The sequence below is a fragment of the Periophthalmus magnuspinnatus genome, chromosome 14, assembly GCF_009829125.3.
Source record: "Periophthalmus magnuspinnatus isolate fPerMag1 chromosome 14, fPerMag1.2.pri, whole genome shotgun sequence".
Taxonomy (NCBI): domain Eukaryota; kingdom Metazoa; phylum Chordata; class Actinopteri; order Gobiiformes; family Gobiidae; genus Periophthalmus; species Periophthalmus magnuspinnatus.
The window spans coordinates 8,292,832-8,312,688 of record NC_047139.1 but is presented as its reverse complement, the minus strand read 5'-3'; the positions used below and the strand labels follow the sequence as shown (position 1 = coordinate 8,312,688).

At 38.4% G+C, this 19,857-nt stretch overlaps 1 protein-coding gene across 2 annotated transcripts in view; it reads right to left on the bottom strand.

The window, feature by feature from the left end:
- LOC117381439 (phosphatidylinositol-binding clathrin assembly protein) overlaps positions 1–19,382 on the bottom strand; it is a 42,942-nt gene extending 23,560 nt beyond the window's left edge. For both annotated transcript variants that reach the window (XM_033978411.2, XM_033978408.2), the window contains exons 1-2: positions 18,754–19,382; positions 2,112–2,254 (exon numbers count right to left, since the gene is read on the bottom strand). In XM_033978411.2, coding sequence (XP_033834302.1) covers positions 2,112–2,254; positions 18,754–18,883 — 273 coding nt within the window. In that variant the 5' untranslated portion in view covers positions 18,884–19,382. The remainder of the gene's footprint in view (positions 1–2,111; positions 2,255–18,753) is intronic.
- Positions 19,383–19,857: the final 475 nt, after the last annotated feature.

Below are 19,857 nucleotides of genomic sequence, written 5' to 3'. Positions count from 1 at the left end.
AAATGTGCGAAGTATGCAATTTTGGGTGAGATATATTGTCCTCTGAATGGGGATTAATTATAAGTTGTAGTTTCGTCGTCTGCAAACCTGTGCTGAAATGCATGTGATCATTGTATTAGTTCAGCAGTTCATATTTCAGTCAAATGTTAATGCCCTTTGCTGTACAAGTCACAAGTCATTACTAGAAAAATCATAATAAGCAATTTTTTAGTGCGATTTTGGCTCGTATTCTCCTGATGTACTAAATGAACAGTAGAATTAGCTTGTTTGTCTCTGTGACCATTGAGATGTCAGCTGGGGACACTTCATCAGCCCCTGTTGATGGATGAAAAGACTTGGAACATTATTTTTAGGGGCTCTTGTTGGATAGAGGGGTAGTGACAATGTTGTTTGATGATACTCTGATTATAAGGGTGTGTAATATTGATCCATTGTACCAAAAGGAGATTGATGAAAGTGGTGCTGACCTAAAAAGCATGTCAAAATACAAAAATGACAAACACAGTCATCTCGAACTGGGATTTACTAATGGTGGGTTGGAAGTATATATCGAGTATGAAATGTAAGCTGATAAATCGGTTTGCGTAGTTTATGGAGAATGTGTTTTGGGTAATTTCTACAGTGATGGGGATGATATATGGTAGCATTTTGGTTTAAGAAAGAACCAAATTTCTTCTGGTTGTTTATTTTCTGAATGTAGGCCCTAAACTACACCAAAACAGGAGCAAAACAACAGCAGTCTCAACTCTAGAGCCAATCTCCAAAAAAGACCTGTAATTGACGAATAGAACCTCATTAGGCCTGTCACGATAATACATTTTGAAGGACGATATGGTATGGTATGCTTTTATTGGACAGAGACAGTGCACAACAACACATTGACCTTAAAAAACAGGAACAAGTATGGTGCCAGGTTATAGCAAGAATACTCATTTCTACGTGTAGTCCCTGGACAGGCTGATGTTAAGAGGAACAGTTTGGTGCAGGTGGATTAAAGACCTGTAAACAAATGATACGTGGATCTAATACAACATATCTCACCCCTCAAATACGCCATTTCTAAAAACACACACCCACAATCACTCCATTTTAGATATATAATATACATAGCTGAAGAAAATAGATGATAAACGATAACACTGACACTAATTTTTGCCACTGATCTAATAACCGTAAGTAAGATTATGAACGACATGGTTAAAAACATGAACTGAATTAAATAAATAGCTGAATTTAATTGTTAGTAGTAAGTTTGTATCTATAATTAGTTATTTATTCAACCCTCTAAAGCTCAAATCTTATCGTAGAACAGACAAATAACAAAAGATCCTCCACTAGTACAAAGTCTCCATGATAAATGTTGACTCTCAAAAATGATTGTTCCAGCCCACATGTATTGAACGATAACTCAATATAGTAATTATCGTGACAGGTCGACTTCACATCCACTTGTTAGCGTAGCAACCAAGTGTCACATACAAAAGCTTTTAGATTAGCAACACATAAATAGTTACGAGAACAACAAAAGGTGTCAACTCTGAACTAAACAGAATATATCACATCATTACAATATGTCTTGGGTAATTTCTACTGCGATGGTTATGATATATTTTAAGTTTATTCAGTGAGTACATCTAATTATTAAGAGTTTAGTTATAAATATACAGCTCCCACTAGTACAGTTTCCTAGGTAAGGCCCCCCAAAAGGCTGGCTTCACAAAGAAATGAATACTTTCTTTGTGCACATTTGTCTATTTTACTTAAGGCTGTGTAATTCAGTCATTTCAAATCGTCTGTCGGTAAAAGCGTGGTTTAGAGAAGAGTTCAGAATTTGTAGAAAGAACAAATATAGAATCAAAAATACAGAACATCTATGATCAATGTTTTACTTTATTACCCATCCCTAATTCTTCTGATGATATTATGCGTTAAACTGTCACAAACATGAACAATTAGGATATAAAAATCTCAATTTGGCAAACTTGGCGCCCCCCAAGAACCATCTGGTAAAAGGCCCCCGTGAGACTGGAAACGGCCCTGGCTCCCGCCCCTTCTTAATAAACATGAGTCCAGCGTAAAACCTTGATAGAATTTTAAAATGTGCTCCTCACCTCATTGCCGTACATCATGAGGTGGTGTGTGGTGATGAGGGCCTTGAACACCACGATCCAGCTGTTGGTGGCCGTGCGCTCCAGCAGAGTGTCGGCCAGCTGTGGGATACTCACGTTCAGCTCATTGGTGCAGTGGATCAGGTCTGGAAAATGAAACAAATTATTAGAGCGTGAGTAATACAAAAAAAAAAAAAAGTTTAAATTCTGGTTATCTGGTGGTTAATGTAATCACAATTGTGTAAACGTTATTGTCTACTGTCAGATCTGTGGAGATGCAATCCCGCTCAGAGTAATAACGCATGTTCTTCGAGGTATTTCTACGCAATAAAACACCTGTAATTAAATAAACACAACTTAAGTTTAATGCTATACTGTGGAACCTTACAGATAAACTAATAAATGTAACAGACTACGCACTAGAAAAGTTATACAGTGTACGTTTAATGATACTGATGTTTACAATCCTCCAAGCCAAGTTCAATTTTATGACATAGAACATTATATTCTATCTCTTCAGTTTTACCTTTTTAAACCTGAAGTTATTCCAAGTACCCTCTGGTGGAGAAACACTGTCTAAGGTCCAATTTGGTTCAACTATATTGCTGTTAATTGAATGAAAACTGTTTATAATTCTGGGCCCAGGCTGTATTGACCTTTGTAGATAATTGAAAGGGCTGCTGTACAAAATGGCTGCCACATTTCCTTCAGTCTGCCCCAGGGCAACTTCAGGACACTACAGCTTTCCACTTCATCATTCTGAGAAGCACTATAGACTGATTATCTAAGTATCTTTACTGACAGGAATCCAAAATACAAACCTAGCGATTGGTTTTACAGCACATTTTCTCTCAAAACACACATGTTCCCTCTCAACACGTGCGTTTTCCTTTCACAATGCTCCCACCTGTTTTAATGAGAGCAACCTTCGAACAATAATTTATACCCGGTGTAGTCCCAGACTTATTAATAATCGATTGGACGAGTGAACAGCTGCAACAAACGACCTGTGCATTCATTTGAACCCTCTCAATATCAGCCCCAAAATCAATAGACACATGATTACACTGTGAAGGCTGGATGAATCAAAACCCAGACTACTGTATTCACTGGATGACTGTAATTTTACACAGTGATATACAGTGGACCAGCAGATCTAGAGATGTCAATATCATATCATGTGTGTGGGTGGAAAGGTGCACTACAGGGTCAGTGCAATTTCAACACAATCAAGTCAAAGCGATGAATAATTTAACACGGAAATCTGGCGAACGAATGCTCTGATTAGACTGCAGCTCTGCCACAGATGGGGTAAATAGGGAGATGACCCATAATATTAGTGTCTGAGGATCACATCTATAGGGAAAAATATGAAGTTGAATGATGTTTTTAAATAACAACTCTCGTATCGATTGTGCCATAGCAATTCAGGGTTTTTCTAAAGGGACAAAAGTGATGTCCAAGCTATGCAAGACTGGCTAGTTCTACCCGGCAGCCATTGTAACTAGATTAAATTAACAATCTATCAAAAATAGCCTGAAGGAAGAAGACATTTTAAAGCAGGATAATTGGGGTGAGTGCCCCATTCAACATAGAAAGTCAACCAGCAATGGTCTTTCAATATCTGTATGTACTTCTTTATGAGATCGTCACATAGGTAAAGATTGCTCCCATTATAGTTGGAATACATGAATACGTGTAAGTGAATTGCAGTAATTTATCCAACTGAGAGGGCTTTAAAGGGAATACAATAACTAAAAGATGAATGGTATAGAAATCAGCTAGAAAGACATGTTTGTGCGGGAGAAAGAAAAAACATGGGAGCGTACAAATGGCTCTTTGTAAATAACTAATATCTTGTTCTGCCTTTGAGCAAACAGTATAGTGTAATCTTCAATCTAATCCTGTGTATAGTAAATAGTAACTGTGGATTCTCTGCTCACACAGTAAATAATTTGAGCAAAACAAGAGAACTGATTCAGGGGGAGACGTGGAAACAGCAGACATAGAACAGGTACCAGCAATTGCCAATTTCGGGTTGTCAAAAGTATTAAAATCTGATACTAATCGATCTTAAAACAAGTATCGAAACAATACACTAATCTGAATAAGTATCTATGCTGAAATAGTCACATTTACAAGACAGAAATGAGCCTTTCTTGAATAGTTTAAGACCACACAGACTAGTTTACGCTCATGGACCACTATGGAACATGCTAATATTAAAGAAAGTAATATTATTTAATGTTGAAAATCACACTCTATTGTCCAAAGAAAGAGTGTTTGTATCAAGCCTTTTCCTTAGCATTGAAATCAAGCTTGAAATTTTAGTATCATAACACTATTGTGCACCTTGAATTTCCAGATATGGTGATAAAAATCAATCCGATATCATCCCTGTGACAATATGGTGAAATAGTCATAAAGAGACTGTGTTTAATTCAGCTGTCGACCTCCTCAACTGAGTGAGTGACAGGATTAAAAAACACACTGAAGCTTTCCGAATAAGCAGATCACTTTAATATATAAATTGTAATAAAATACATAGTCATCTGGCTCCAAGGACATTGATACATTTTTTGGCATGTCGCCCACCTCAACACACCAGGGATAAACTTCACTTTGAAAGGTGTAATTAGTTGACTGAGATCAATTGGTTGACCAGGCTACTGCACAAAAGAGAGCTAATTAATAGGTCAGACAGCAGAGGACATGTACTTTTTGTTACATTGTTTGATAAGAACTAACACTGTCTGAAATCATTTACTCCAAAAGCAAGATCACAAACGGCCCTTAACAAAGTAACATCACACGACTTTTAATAGAAACCCAATTAGAATTCAAAATGCAATCAAAATATGTGAAATTAGTCTTAAAAATCTGAAAACTACTTGTTACCCAAACCATTTCGAGCCAGTTCAACTCCCATGGGTAGCTGTTGAGGCACAATTGCTATCATTTGTCTCAAGAACTGGCTTAGGGTTCAACAAGTCGACACTAAAAAAGGACCAATGTACTTTGATAGAAAGAGGAGAATAAGGCCGGCGTCTAGTGCTGTATAAAGTCTATCAAGATTGGGTCAAACAATGTAACTTCCAGAGCTGTAGCCTCAAGAACAGGGTGGTTGAGACCGCCAGTGCAATCTCGCCGCTCTAAATACCTTTGGGGATTTTCTGTACCATAGAAAATGTGATCTAAAGGTATTTTAAACCACAAAGAGTGACTAAGCTCTGCAGATACGAGCCAAGCATCAAACAGCACATACATTTGTTTGTCAGTATTAAAAGGCTAATGCAGAAATGTATTTGTTCCATCTGTGATTCAGCAATTAGATGTTGCAATTGAGCCTTGTGTATGAATGCATCGATAATGTGTGAAATAAGTGTATTTATAACACTGTTCAAATAAAATCCTTAGTGTTACATAGTCTACAATAAGTGTTATATTAATACACAAAGACTGCTGTTTTTATGTGTTGTGGTACTAGTACTAATAGATATACACTAGATACATATTTGTTATTGAAAATGTTGACCTTTTCTGAATTTTATAACGTTATTTGTTAATTGCTGGTGTAAGATCATGTGATATTATTGAAGAAAATACTGTAAGTCACCACGTCACTGATATAAATGATCAGATTCAACATAAGCCATTTGAGGGTTAACTTAATCTGTTCTGATAAAACATTTTCGCTTATGCCTTTCTTCTTTCTCATATTTTCCCACATGACGATTGATTTCTTTTGGCTTCTCATTTTTTCTGACCTTTCCTGTAATTAATAATAATCATTTACTCATTAGATTATAGATAACTCACTGTAGCTCTGTTTAGTTTTAACTCATTTCCTTTCGCTTGTTGACTCTTAAAGTACAAACAGCCCTGTCCCATCTGAGAACGATCGTATAACTTTTTTTTTTCTGTGGCATTTCAGTTTAAGGAAATACAAATATTGTGGCTTAACGTTTCAATCTGAAATCTGTAGTGATCTAATACAACACTGACTCAACCTCGTCCTACACATCCAGTTCTGTCTGTGTAGGACTACAGGACGACAATCAGCTCAAATCAAAGAGACATCAGTGCTACAGGAGTACGAGAAGTGATGTGCAGTTCAAAGACACTGCAGTGGAGAGGAAAGCTCAGTTCTTTCAGTTTCTCAGTGGGGGAATTGGAGGTTATCGGCCGGTATTTGAACACGCTGTGATGTTCTCGCCTCGCTCTAAAACGCTGGATGCACCGCGGCGTCCTGAATCATAACAGGGCTAAATGTTTTAAACAAGTCAAAGGGGCAGCAACACCAAAACTAACGCCCAGGTCTAGACTGTCAGAAAAAGCTATCCATTATTTCATCTGAGTTTGAGACCGTACCAAAGCGAGAACTTAAAATATTCACAAAGCAATTAAAGTTTTGCATGCTGGGATTTGAACCACCTCAAATAAAAGCAATTTTATACAGTCTACTGCTTTTGATTGTGTAATTATTATGTCTATATAATTGATTATTCGCAACACAAAAACAAACTCATAAAACGCTAGGTTCAGTTGACATGGGCAGATACAATGATTTATAAAATAATAAATTGACTTTTTTCACTAATATAAATGATGAAGTTAAACTGTTTCACGTTTTCTCTGTGGCTGTAGACCAAACTATATTATGAGAACAGGAAAACTGGAGGAACATCACGCAATCGATATTTATTAAAGCCTTTAAAGTCCATTTTAATAATAAATAATAATAATAAAAGATAAACCTTACAGTGAAAATACGATGTTGCAACTCAAAGAACAATCAATCAGAATCAAGATCAAGATAAATTATACACATGTCAGCAGAGTAAAGCTATAACACGACGAAAGTGTGGTTCTGACTAGTGCAGCATAGGGACAAAAATAAACAGCAGGTAAAGTGATTTCAGTATATTATTTAGTCTATATAGTACATTCAGTGGCTATAACTATGGATTACCTACAGTGCAGCATTGTTGTGACTTGGGTACTTATAACAAAGATTTACACTATGTTACAATATTGCACATGATTACTGCAGGTGAATGATGCATGTACAGGACTAGCATTGTTCATTGCACAGTCTGACAGTGAGCCTAAGTGTAAGTGCTATTTATAATAACACTGAAAATACCGCACAAGACCCTTTGTTAGTTCAATTTCATGCTTTATTCCTTCACTGTTCACATAGTAGCCACAGCTGCCCTTGAACACACGCACGGCTGCCAATCTGCCAATATTTGACAACCCTAGTGTCTTGCCAAAACGCAAAAAAATACAATATGCTGTAGTTCGCTTTTAAAAATTAAGTAGAATTATGCAAACACTCACACCAGGAGAGTTGCAATTAAAACACAGACTGATGCGTGGATGAATAAAATAAATTGTGAAGATCATTAAAATGCCAGTTCCCTACAGGACACAGACAGGAGATAGACTGATATTTGAGAGAAACACAATTTCAAATACAGCAGCAGACTAATATTTAGTCAACCCAGCCTACAATATCGCTGAGCAAACATGTCAGGAGCAGAGTGCGACTGCGACCACAGCGCAGTGGGACCCCCTCCAGATCTTGAACCAGAAATACTTTGCCTGAAGGATTAACTACATATTTTAGGCTTATGCGCTAAACTTGAAATCCACCCAGACACAGGGAGAACATGCAAAATATATAGTGCTGATTGTAGCTGAATTGAAAACCTAAACCTAAATCTTTCATCCAGTTTACTTAAACATACAGTGACAGTTTGTTTATGTAATTTTCCTTTCCTCTAAGTCCAATAAAATCAATATCTCTGCGTCTCTATAATGAGCCCTGCAGTTACGCCGTGTTGTTTTTGCATTTCCGATAATTAATACTTTGACATTGACTTCTTTTAATTAATATTTATCACTGAAAGGTAATTTTTGCACCAGACTTTGACCATAAGGACTCACACTCATATATCGCTGAGTAACTTAAGCTCCGTCTCTTGCTGGTACTTCAGGACATTGAAATAAATAGGCTCTCGTCTGAAGCATGTGTGTATCCCCAAAGGTAATGATGCATCAGGCCGGACTGTGTCATCGATATTGAACAGGTCTCACAGCCATAGGGATGTGATGAAGTATGGACTACTCGATTTCCAGTCACTTTTATTGATATGCTGCAGGTGACGTAGGATAAAATGTACATCAATACCACAATAAGGAGCGCTGGGATGAAAAAACGTTATTTTTAAACGTGGACTATGTAACTTTTCTGATGTTATTACTTTGCCTGGAATGATCCACAGTGTAGAGTTAAACTATCCTTTCTGTGCTGCATTGTGCTTTTGGAGAATATTTCTTAAGATGGGTTCATATGTTCATACAGGTACGCTCAGACTACAGTTGTATAAAGTTAAATTGCTAGATAGGTGTAACATTTGCAGACCTATTACTCCTCGTCACAAATTACTGCACATTTTAGGACGTGAAAGTTCTGATATTTTGATAGCGAGGGTCAGTAAACATGAGCGTGACAGATTGTGAGTCAGAGAAGATAACAGCTTTAACCTTTACCAGGGCCTAGTGCCTTTGACCTTCAGGATCTTAAGCTGAGTGCTCCGTTAAGGTCAGAAGTCCTCTGTGTCTCTGTAATCATTCACGCTTTACAAAAACATGTCTTTAAAGAGGAAGGTGAACGAGCTGTCAGTCAGAGCCAGATTACGGTGCACGTACGACGATGGAATGGCAGGAAAATTATCTAAGAATATTATGCACTGGTAATATATTTTTTAATTTGGCTTTTGGTTTCCAGTAGAGTAAATCAGAAATCATGTGAAATGCCATATTAACTTTGAATATGTATTATGCCAGATGTCATTCCGTTCCTCTTCATCTGGCTAAATTTGATTATTTTGAAGGTTATTTATTCAGCTTTTAAGTTAATTGTAATCAAACCCATTTAATATACAATATAATTTGACTTTGAATTCTGGAAAAATGTATTGTAATGATATTATTTTATTAAAGTCATGTCTTCCAGCTTCTTTGTGACGAAGTTGTTGGTTCAGTTCTCATGCTAACACAGTCTTTTTGGGTGGAGTCTGCTGTATCTTCCCTGTATTCTTTCTAACCATAGTGAAAAAACACATTGCTTTGCTTTATTCTTTTCCAAGTAAATAACCGTACAGTAGTGTTATGTTGCAATCCTGCTACAAACCCACAGTAATGAGCCACCCCGCGTCTTCCGTAGTTTTCTTTCACCTCATCAACTGTACTAACCAAGCCGTAATGAGTAAGGAGTACTACAAATGATAAAAAAAATACCTTTACAATTTTCACGGGAGTCATCGCTAACAACCTTGATTTGACGCCTACTACTATCTTTCAGTTTATTCTGCGCTGTTCGGCTTCTGACACACAGGGGTGGGCGTGGGTGTGTGTGGGATGGCCTATTCATTGCTTTTTAATGCCACTGCTCTGTCTGACTGTGTTTTTTTTTATTTTTTTTTTGCTCCTTCTTACTTCATCTTAGAAACCATTGCCTAGCTACCAAGGACAAAGCACTCATGATTATTCTTCACACACGTTTGCCCACACCTACAGGCTCACGCAGCATATTACCTTTGTGATAAGAAGATGAAACGCACAGATCAGCTAACTAGAGGGGAGAGTTATATACATCAGGTACATTTACTCAAGTGCGTATACCATCGTTTTAGTCCAGGCAGTTACTTTTATTTGAATAAAAGTTTCCGCAAATCCCTTTTTTTTTTACTCTTACTTGAGTAATTTACTGCGCCACTACTTTGTACTTCTAATAATAATAGTTTTGAAGTAATGGTGCTTTTACTTGAGAGCATTTTTTGCACACTTTATTCACTTCTGGCCATAACATTATAACATGACCATCTGCCTAATATGCACAGTGTATGAAACTAATTACTGTGCAGTCATTTAAAACCAACATTAACTTCAGTCCTCACTCCCCATGTAATTACTTGTCACCATTTTGTTACCGCTCCTTCTCAAGCTTGTTTTGATGGATACTGACCACTGCAGACTGGGAACACCCCACAAGAGCTGCAGTTTTAAATTGCTCCGGTCTAGTCTTTTAGCGATCCTTATTTGTCAAACGCTCAAATTCATGCCAGTGTTTTCCGCCTCTCTCCTCTCCTTGGGCATAAAAACACGTTGCCAAAAGGGGTTATTTCAAGATGCATTTAGAAACAAACAAAGGAGTTCCTAATTAACTTGCGCTGATTTGTGTATTTAGAGAAATGTGTCCTCTGCATTTGACCCATCCTTCAATGCTTCTAGGACCCAGATCATCCATATCCTAAGCTAGAAACATGCAAACTCTGCACAGTGCTAGTCATTCAGCTCTTGACTCTTGACTTGACATTGAAAAATAGGTTCTTAATCTCTGTGGGAGCCTCCTAGTTTAGTAAAAGTTAATAAATAAACGCAAAATACTACTACGTCATCGCTGAAGCTAAATTAATAACCTTAGATATCGCCTTAGATGACCCATCCTCCAAAACCCGGGTGTCAAATTCATTTTAGGTTGTGGCCAAGCATAATGAAGCTCAAGAAATACAAATTTAAATAGCTTTTAAATAGTAATTGGTATAGTTATTTGTGGACTCTGCGTTGGATAAATCTACAGCAGCGAGTGAAGACCATCAGGTGCGATGATAAAGCGATAACTTGTTTCATTCACTTCATCACATACCACTGCTAACTTTTTATGGTCAGTTTAGCCTGGTTAGCCTCCCAGTATAATGTAATGTAATGATTTTGGTTTGTACTGGGGGTGCCTATCTCCTCTATGCAGCCTATAGCCCAGTGAAATCCCATTACTCCATCTGTCATGCTCATCATTGGCTATGGGTAATAAATAGTCAGCATTGGCCATTTATGTCAGCGACCGGTCTGTCAAGGTCACGACACAATAGAGAAACATGCTTCAGAGACCAGGGGCGAGCCAGCTCTTCTGCGTTCCACAAAGCACTTGATTTATCAGGCGTTTTTCTGTTAGACAAATGGCCACGGTGCAGCTTGGTAAAGATGGATGGAAACAGGGAAGGCATACGGGAAAGTGAACTGTCTATCTATCAAATCTTTGTTTAGGTAAAAGGCGTTCTAGATTAAACACTGCAAGATTTAACCCTGCGCAACAAAATACCATAACATGTCCAAAAATGCAGTAGGCTGTTTTAGTTGTATATTCAAAAACATGAACTGAATAAATCCACATGTTTGTAGGAACCATGTTTGAGTCAATATTCTAATGATTGACGTCACTTCGATGCCAGAAAGGTCGGCTGCCATGTTGTTTACCATACAAAGATATGGCTGGAATGCTAATAAGCTTTAGCCTTCCTGTACTCCACCATCTATAATATGTATGAATGATCATAATGCAGTTTAAAATTGTATTTATGATTTCAATTAACTATACCAACAATGACTTAATATGCCCTCTCCACTGTAACAAAACAGTCTTAGCATATTAAAGTCACACTGCTTCACTTTGGCAGATGCTAATGAGTTGAAATAGCTTTGAAAAGGTCTGAAATGATATTATAGATTTCCGATTCTGCCTGTGTTTATAATGACAATTCATCGCAATTCATTATATCTCACTGTATAGCTTTAGTAATGACTTTGTTTTGTTTGTTCCTGTAAAGCAGATGTCACTTTTATGTATAATTCTGAGTCATCTGTGGTATGTTGCACGCTTACGTAAAACTAAAACTGTGTCTAGTGGGTCACAGGGGCAACGCAGCTGAAGTCAAGACACGATTATTAACATTTAGCAACTATAAATTTACCTGTAGATTAAAATATGCAGAGTTCTACTGTTCTGTACACTGTCTGAGAGCTCACAGTAGTAGTTTCTTCTCTTGACCCCATAAGGACCATCTCCTCTGCATTTGACCCTTCTGCCAGTGCTGCTGATGGGGTTAACTGGGGTTTGGACTCTTCTGCAGATACAGGCTACTTTAAGGTAATAACTACACTACTATTTGTAACTACTATGTTAGAAAGTTATTGTCTTGTCTGTTCCACGTCACATGTTTTTGTTTCACGTCACATGTTTTTGTTTCACCTACTGCTCTTTAGAATGTGATGTCTTACTATTGTTTAGGACTGTCAAAAGAATCAGAACCCGGGTACTAGTTGATACTAAAACTAGTATTAAAACCGGATGCTCACTGAATAAGTACCAATGCTTAAAAAAATAAATCAGGACCTTTCTATAATAATTTTAAATGCTTTTATCAGAAATATTGTCAGCTTGGTAATAGAAAAAGCAAGCTATTATTTGTGTTTTATGAAAATTACATTCTGTTGTATAAAAAAGTGTATTTACTACATTGTTGTATCCAAATTAGTATCAAATATCAAGCCTTTTTCTTAGCATTGAAAAAAGTTTACACTTAAAAACACTACTACTACAAGTTGGAGTACATTACGTTATACTTCCACAGAAATGCTAAAGATGCACACACAGATATAACGTCGCTAAATCTCGCAATGCACCATAGGCTCCATATTATCTCCCCTCATCAGCTTTAGGTGCAGCCATTTTGATCCACACTGATGAGCCTCCATGCTAATAACCAGCACCTCATTATAATTTGTGTCTTGTTGCATTGTAACGTTAGATCGATTTAGCTCTGCTCCACCTGTCACTCCCAGGAAAAAGCGATTATGTTAGCCCGCTATTATCACGAAAAAAGACACGTCATGTTCACTACGTTTTCTTCATATCCTGGTTCAACCTCAAGGTAAAGTAAGGACATACGCCGTGTGCATGAGTTAATAAAATTAAAATTATTGCCCACAAAGGAGATAGATATTTGTTTCATGGTACATTGAGCTTGGAGCCTGTCATTACAATCAGAGAGTATAGAGATAATGCGGCATTAGGAGTAGATTATAGCGAGGGCTGTCACATTCAGGAGGCTATAGAAGATGATGTATTGACATAAAAAATAACTGCATTTACGGTAACTGTGTTGAGTGGGTTGAACTTCTAAGTAATAGTTGAATTATGTCAAAGCCTTAAGATAAGATTAAACTAGATGAAAGATGCCGTGGTCTCACATGACAACGACTCAAGTGGGTATAAAATGTGAGCTGCTTTTGGTGGATGTTACAGAAAATGTACAGTGATTGTATAAAAGGAGAAGTAAAGGTAACTTGTGAATAGCTGCGGTTACTCTGTGTAGTACTGTACTTCAGTCGTATACGTTTGGAATCATTAATATATTAGTAATTAAGTTGGCCATCGTTATTGTTGCTTAAATCATGAAATCAAAATACGATGTCAAAAGTGGCAAAACGCAACTATTACTGAGGTCTGTGATTGTAATTAAAGAACATACGATTTTATGGAGTATTGCGCAGTTTGGCATTAAACTTCTGAATTGAATGAATAAATATAACATAGAAAAGTTAGAATTTCATACTGTGGAACATTTAGACAAAGCAATAATATCTCCAAAAAAAAAAAGCAGTTGGAACCAGAAAGTTTACCTAGTACACCTTTAAATTTTCTTTTTTATAAATTTTAACGATAACTATTTTCATTTTCTGTCAGTTTTGCAGCAATGTCTTAAAGTGATTTTGTCCAGTCAAGTGCAAATGGACTTCGTAACCTTAAACTGTGTAGCCTAATTCCACACAGAATTCCCAAGTCATGTGTTAAGGAAATCTGAGGATTAGTAATACTCCATAAAGTCCATTAGCAACAAACACAAATCTGTTTATTGAGAAAGAAAGCTACAATATGAACAAAACTGATTATTAAGGCCAAGGTAAGTCAAGATCTGGCTGGGTTTTTAGTTTTTAACACTCTTATTGAATTCCAACTAAGATGTGGAATTCGATTTAGACAAAATAAGCCTTGTTTAAAAGAATAAACAGCCGCTTTCAGAGAGAAAGTTTACTGTCCTTGAGACTTGTGGCTTGGACCTTTTATAATCCATCTGACAGATGAAAATTTGTCATGTAAACGCTCCCTCCGGCTTTTCTATTTTCAGATCTCTGCACTCACACTGCTGCAGTTTAGGACATTACAGGTTTAAGCTAGACTGAACAGGCTTCATCCACCTGTATTTTAATGAAATGTCAATAGAGAGTGAGGTTAGGTGAAAATGCGGAACTGCTGCAGGACAATTGGGTTTTGATTTTAGCGTAAAAGGAAAAACAGCGAAATATAATGTAAGTCTTTCCGCACAGAAAACCAAGACATGAACAAGCAACAGATGCCAGAAGAATAATGTAACACTTACGTAAATATGTAATACAAGATCAGCTCTAGTTTCTCTTAATGGTGCACTGTGCACTGTGCAACTCAGGTGGAGAGTCCCCACCTGCTTGTCTCCAGATGCTCCTTTAGGAAAGCACCGATCCAGCTTTTTCAGCTCCAATACCGTTATCAATACTTTCTAGCACAGGGATTGAAAAAGGCACTTTATTTCCATCACCACACACTTGACTTACTACAAAATGTATCCAGTTGTGTTATTTATCCAGCAGGTAACAAATCCAGAATGATACCTCTCTGCATTTTTATACAGATTTATATCAGTCTGGTCTCCACGCCCTCCATTGCATCTCCAACCCGACCAAACGTGATTGTGCAGATTTGTTTTTTTCAGTGGGAAATGTGAAATGAAGGCGCTCACTGGTCACCTGTGATTTACAAATCAGATGTATCTCACATCAGATTATAGTGTTTAGTGCTTTGCTCATTGATTCTGCAGAAATCCAGGCTCCTGTGATATATTTTTTCTTTGTGTTTTTTTTGATACAATGATTGGCTAATCCACCTGAGATTGACAGGTGACCAGACTCATATCTTTGTAAAGTATTGAAGAAGTGTGTATTCTGGAGCTTAGTCAAGTTGAACGGCTTTGTGTGAGTTAAACTCCAAACAATATGAAACGTTCTAGGCCAGTAAATAGTCTTATAACATCCAATAAAACACCCAACCAGGATATTGGCTGAACCAATTTCATGGAAGCAAACCCGATTCAGCTCATTCCCTAGATAACCACCGATATTCCATACCAGTACCCATAACAATCGCTTTGCCCAGAACGCACCACAGTTTGGCTTTAAATTTATCTCGAATTTATGGCTTTGAAGTAGATAAATATCATACAATGCACCTTTACATAGATACGATCCTTTAAGAGCTAAATATTTTTAAACGGCTTGGCGCTCTGTGAATCTCCATCACTGTGTCATTATCCATATTGTATTTTGACATGTTCTCACCTTGATAACACACAACCTAAATAACGAGCAATGACTAATAATGAAGCAATATTTAATGAAAGCATAGCATCAGCTTTGAGAACTATAACCTTATTGTGAACCTCCTTGGACACTTCTCTGAGCGTCTCCTGCCAGAACACGCCAACGCTTTTTCGAGGCTTTCTCTGTCATGCCGTTAATGTAGCCGCACTGAGCCGACAGTAGCAGATTCAGTGGGAATGGACCCAGATTTCCCAGCATGCCTTTCTCTCCACTGACTGACTGATCCGATGCCAAACCCTGTGTCTGACGCTGGACTGGCCGGGTGTCTGTGTGGGCGGAGACTGGAGCTTTGGGGAATTATTGATTAGCCATTTTGAGGTTTTTGTCTTTCTGTGTGTTTTATATGCACTAGAAGAACAAGAAGTAAGCAAAAAGGCACTCAAATAAAACTGCTACTACTACTACTATCCACTACATAGAAGTAATCAAAACAGGAACTCAAAAATACTTCTATTACTACCACTTCTACTACATTTTCTACACACTTAAAATACTACAGAACTGTTTTTTGCTTCAAGAATTATTGATAAAACATGTTGAGGTCTCTCTTTCTGCTTCCTATTCACTAGAGGTACAAGAGGTAGTCACTCAAATAGTCACTCAAGTAAAGGTACTACAACCACTAACAAAATTACTACTATAGTCCTACTCTGTATTACCCACCACTAGAGCATTAGTTTTATTGATTAGCCATGTTTTGCCGTCTGCTTCTTATCCACTAAGTACCTATTTTGATTACCAAAGTGGTAATCAAAACAGGCTCTCAAGTACAACTACCGGCACCACTACCACAGCAACTACTAGTACTACAACTACTACTAAATGCATGTACTTGGAATACCTCCTGATACTAGTGCCTGCTCTAATGTGACACAAGTAGCCATAAAATTAAGTAGAAATTCATTTTTCTAAAGTTATCTGGGATGTAAAATGGCCAAACTTGGTAACTTAATCCTATTACCACAGCTGTCACTGAACTGAGTACTTCCTCTAGAAATAGAACTAAAATAATTGTTACTACCCCTGTTACTTCTACCATTACTACAATACAAGTATCATCAGCACCCTCTTTGCCATGTTCTTTGCTTTTCAGAGTCCACTTTACTCGAATTGTCTCTTACAGCGCAGTGATTTATTTATACATTTAACTAGCTTTTAGATTTTAGATTAAGATAGTACTTTCAAAGTACAACCTTTCTCCTTTTGTCTGGGCATAGAACCGGTAGATACAAAGAGCTGAGTTGTACCTTATAGTGGAGAGCTACCCTATAGTCATCAAGGTCAAATAGTTGCTTTCCCCATTTATGGATTTCCCGAAAAAACCCTGTTCCTACTGTGAATTCAGGTACTGTTCTTATACTTATACCATAGTAGACCCCCTGTATGTCCTTGTATATGTCAAACAGGCAGGGCCATTGATCCCCTCCACTCCGCATTGATCATGTGAGGTAATTAAAGTGCTGTAGAAAAACCACCAAACCAAATAATGAGAGGTTTATCTGAATGTGAAGTGTCCACCTCCTCCTCTTGGTGTAGGCTGCATAATTGCTAGCTTCTTGTTTCCAGACATCGATAATTACCACAGACGGTTTATTGAATCACCCACAATTGGCTCCTTGTATTGTAACCAAACTATAGCAATAACCTATACCTCAAAATTGAATCAAATAGGATCAAAACATAGCAGAGGTATGCGACGCAGCCAGCTAACATTTTTCATTTGAGGATGGCATTGAACTTGGGCTGGTTGGCAAAAATGTTTTTCTTCTGGGATATTGTATCGTTTCAACAGAGGATCTCAGCCTTGCGTAGAGTATAGAAAGATGCTGGGACATTGGCAAAGACGTCTATTAGTTCGACATCATTTTTTGGACTCTTGTCGTGACTACAGTATGAAATATGATCTTGTAAGTAGGCACTTTACAGCTAATGACTTAAAACGACTGACATACTAAAGAACCTTTTTAAGTTCAGCTAATTTGTGCTGCTTAACAGTTTGCCGAAGCAGAAAGGTGAATGGGTCGGAAATGTCTAAAATAACCTAAAGCATATTGGTCTGAATGCTTTTAGTACATTCATTGTAAAGTAATGGCCCGGTGGGTATTATGTGCAGTACTGGAAGTCATAGTAATCATGACAGCTATTACACAAGAACAATTATGGTTCTCATATACACGTCTCTATACACATCTTTTGCCAACTTATTAATGAATGCGTCTGTATGTCAAATATAGATGTCAGGTTCAAGTGATTTGACCTTCTGACAACACCGTTTCCTCTTTGTCTTCATTTAGGACCCCAAAGTGCGCAGAACAAGGAGTGCTAAGGTTATAATAAGGTCATTTGGATGTATGCACACTCAGCCCATTATGTGTCCAAATAGGCCTCGCTTATCCTGACTGTGACTTTGTAGACTTAGATATTAGAGTCTCAGTATACGTTTTGATCAACCAGTTTATGTAGTTCCACAGAGTATCGGTATTGGAAGAGGTCAAATAAGTACAATACCAAGAAATCCAGCTGGTAAATACAGACACAGATGTAAATTAATGCTTTGATAAAACACAAACAGTATCTGGACCAATGCAATCAGATCGAAAAAGAGAACTGTATCCACTGTCAGCATTTGGTTAATTAACTTTTTGACATCAACAGCCAAAGTCAAGGCACGTTTTAAATCTAAACAGCATTTCTATTAAAACTAATTTAGGAAATGGTACAAGCTGTGACAACAACAACAAATTGGGTCATAAATTAGGACTTATTTGCGGATTATAATACATTATTCAGCAGCAGTGGGAACAGACACATACATAGTGGGTGCTCTCTGGCGCCCTTCTCGTCCTGGGCAGGAGATAAAGGATGCTCTGACACTATTTACGGCCTGTACGTGGACATGTAGGTTTGACAACGCGTTTTATTGACTCTTAAGGACAACACGAGCCTTGTCATGATGCGGGGAAATGAGGGGATACCGGTGCAAAAAGAGCACATTAAGTACCGAGGGGTGGCTCTCCAGTCAAGAACCGCTGCGTAAATAATGGATAGGGCCTTTACACTGTACCACCGCTGCTTGCAATATGATTAGCCTATAGCGGAGTGGCCTAATTTCCCAAGATGACACACACACACACATATATAATACACCTGCCTCGCCGTGCATTTACTGCTATTGTGGCTTACCAATGCCCTGATGCTGCTGCTGCACGGTGCATCCCATTACGCGTCTATGGGAATGTAACGATGCGTAATTATGTTAAATGGACATGTCTTTGTAGCGATGGACTGGATGTATGTGTGTGAGTGTGAGGGTGGTTTAACCTACAGTCAAGGTGTTTCTTCTTGGGCGCGCTGACTTCGTGTGTCGTGGCCTTGCACACCGCTTTGCTGATGGCTGAGCCGGTCATGCTGTGATGCGCGGCGGCGATACGGTCCGTCAATGACTGTCCCGACATGTTTTTACTCTCACTACTCTTAGCACACGCACGCACACACGGGCCAAAGAGGAGGCAAAAGAGAGAGGGGGGCGAGGAGAGAGCTGATGTCCGGGGTGTGGAGGTGGAGAGGTGGAGGAGAGGACGAGCAAAAAATGTCTTTACGAGCGAGGGGTGCTCCGGTCTACAATCCGCCAGATGGATTCATACAGAGACACGGTCAAAGCCAAGCGACCATTTCTTATTCTGTCGAAGGCATTTGGATCAAAAAGGACGTCGTTATAGAAAAAAACATGCAAGCAGCTACAGTACAGCTATCCCTGATTTAGAAATTATCCCAATATGGCACAAAACTACGCAGCCAGCATCTTCGTTTGGCAAATATAAAAAGGCATTGTCCTCCTGTATCGTCTTCTGTCACATCCCACAAACCCGTGCGAGCAGTGCAAACGCCGGCTGCGGTCAAAGGCAGGCTACTTCATCTCCTACAAAAAAAAAGGAGGGTGTATATTTCGGTCTCGTCTCCCCCCCGTTTTCCAGTGAAAGTTGTGTGTGCGCCTATGTGTGTGTGTGAGGGGAAAAGGGGGGGGTAGGAGAGAGCGAGGGGGCCGTGCGTAAAATGGCAGTGCATGAATCAGGTGACTGGGAGCGCGGTGCCATTGGGCCGCACTAGCCGTGTCCTGGGAGGGGATCTTAAAGCCGAAGGATGCCCCCTTTTGATGGAAAGCGGCGAAAAGGAGAGAAAAGCAGCAGCTGGTTCACTGTGAGGCGAGATAGGCAGCAGTGAGAGAGGGTTGTAATAGAGATATAGTGATAGCCTAATGTCAAATACTGTGTGGATGTGGTGCGTGGATGAAAGGAGACACTGGGGCACCTTTGAAGGAACAGATACACATGGCTTTTATTTTGGGGGATGCCCTTGAACGTGTGGGGTTATAGTGGATAATGCCTGTTTGTTTGTTTTTTTAAGTCTAAGGCATTTTATCTCTAACGTT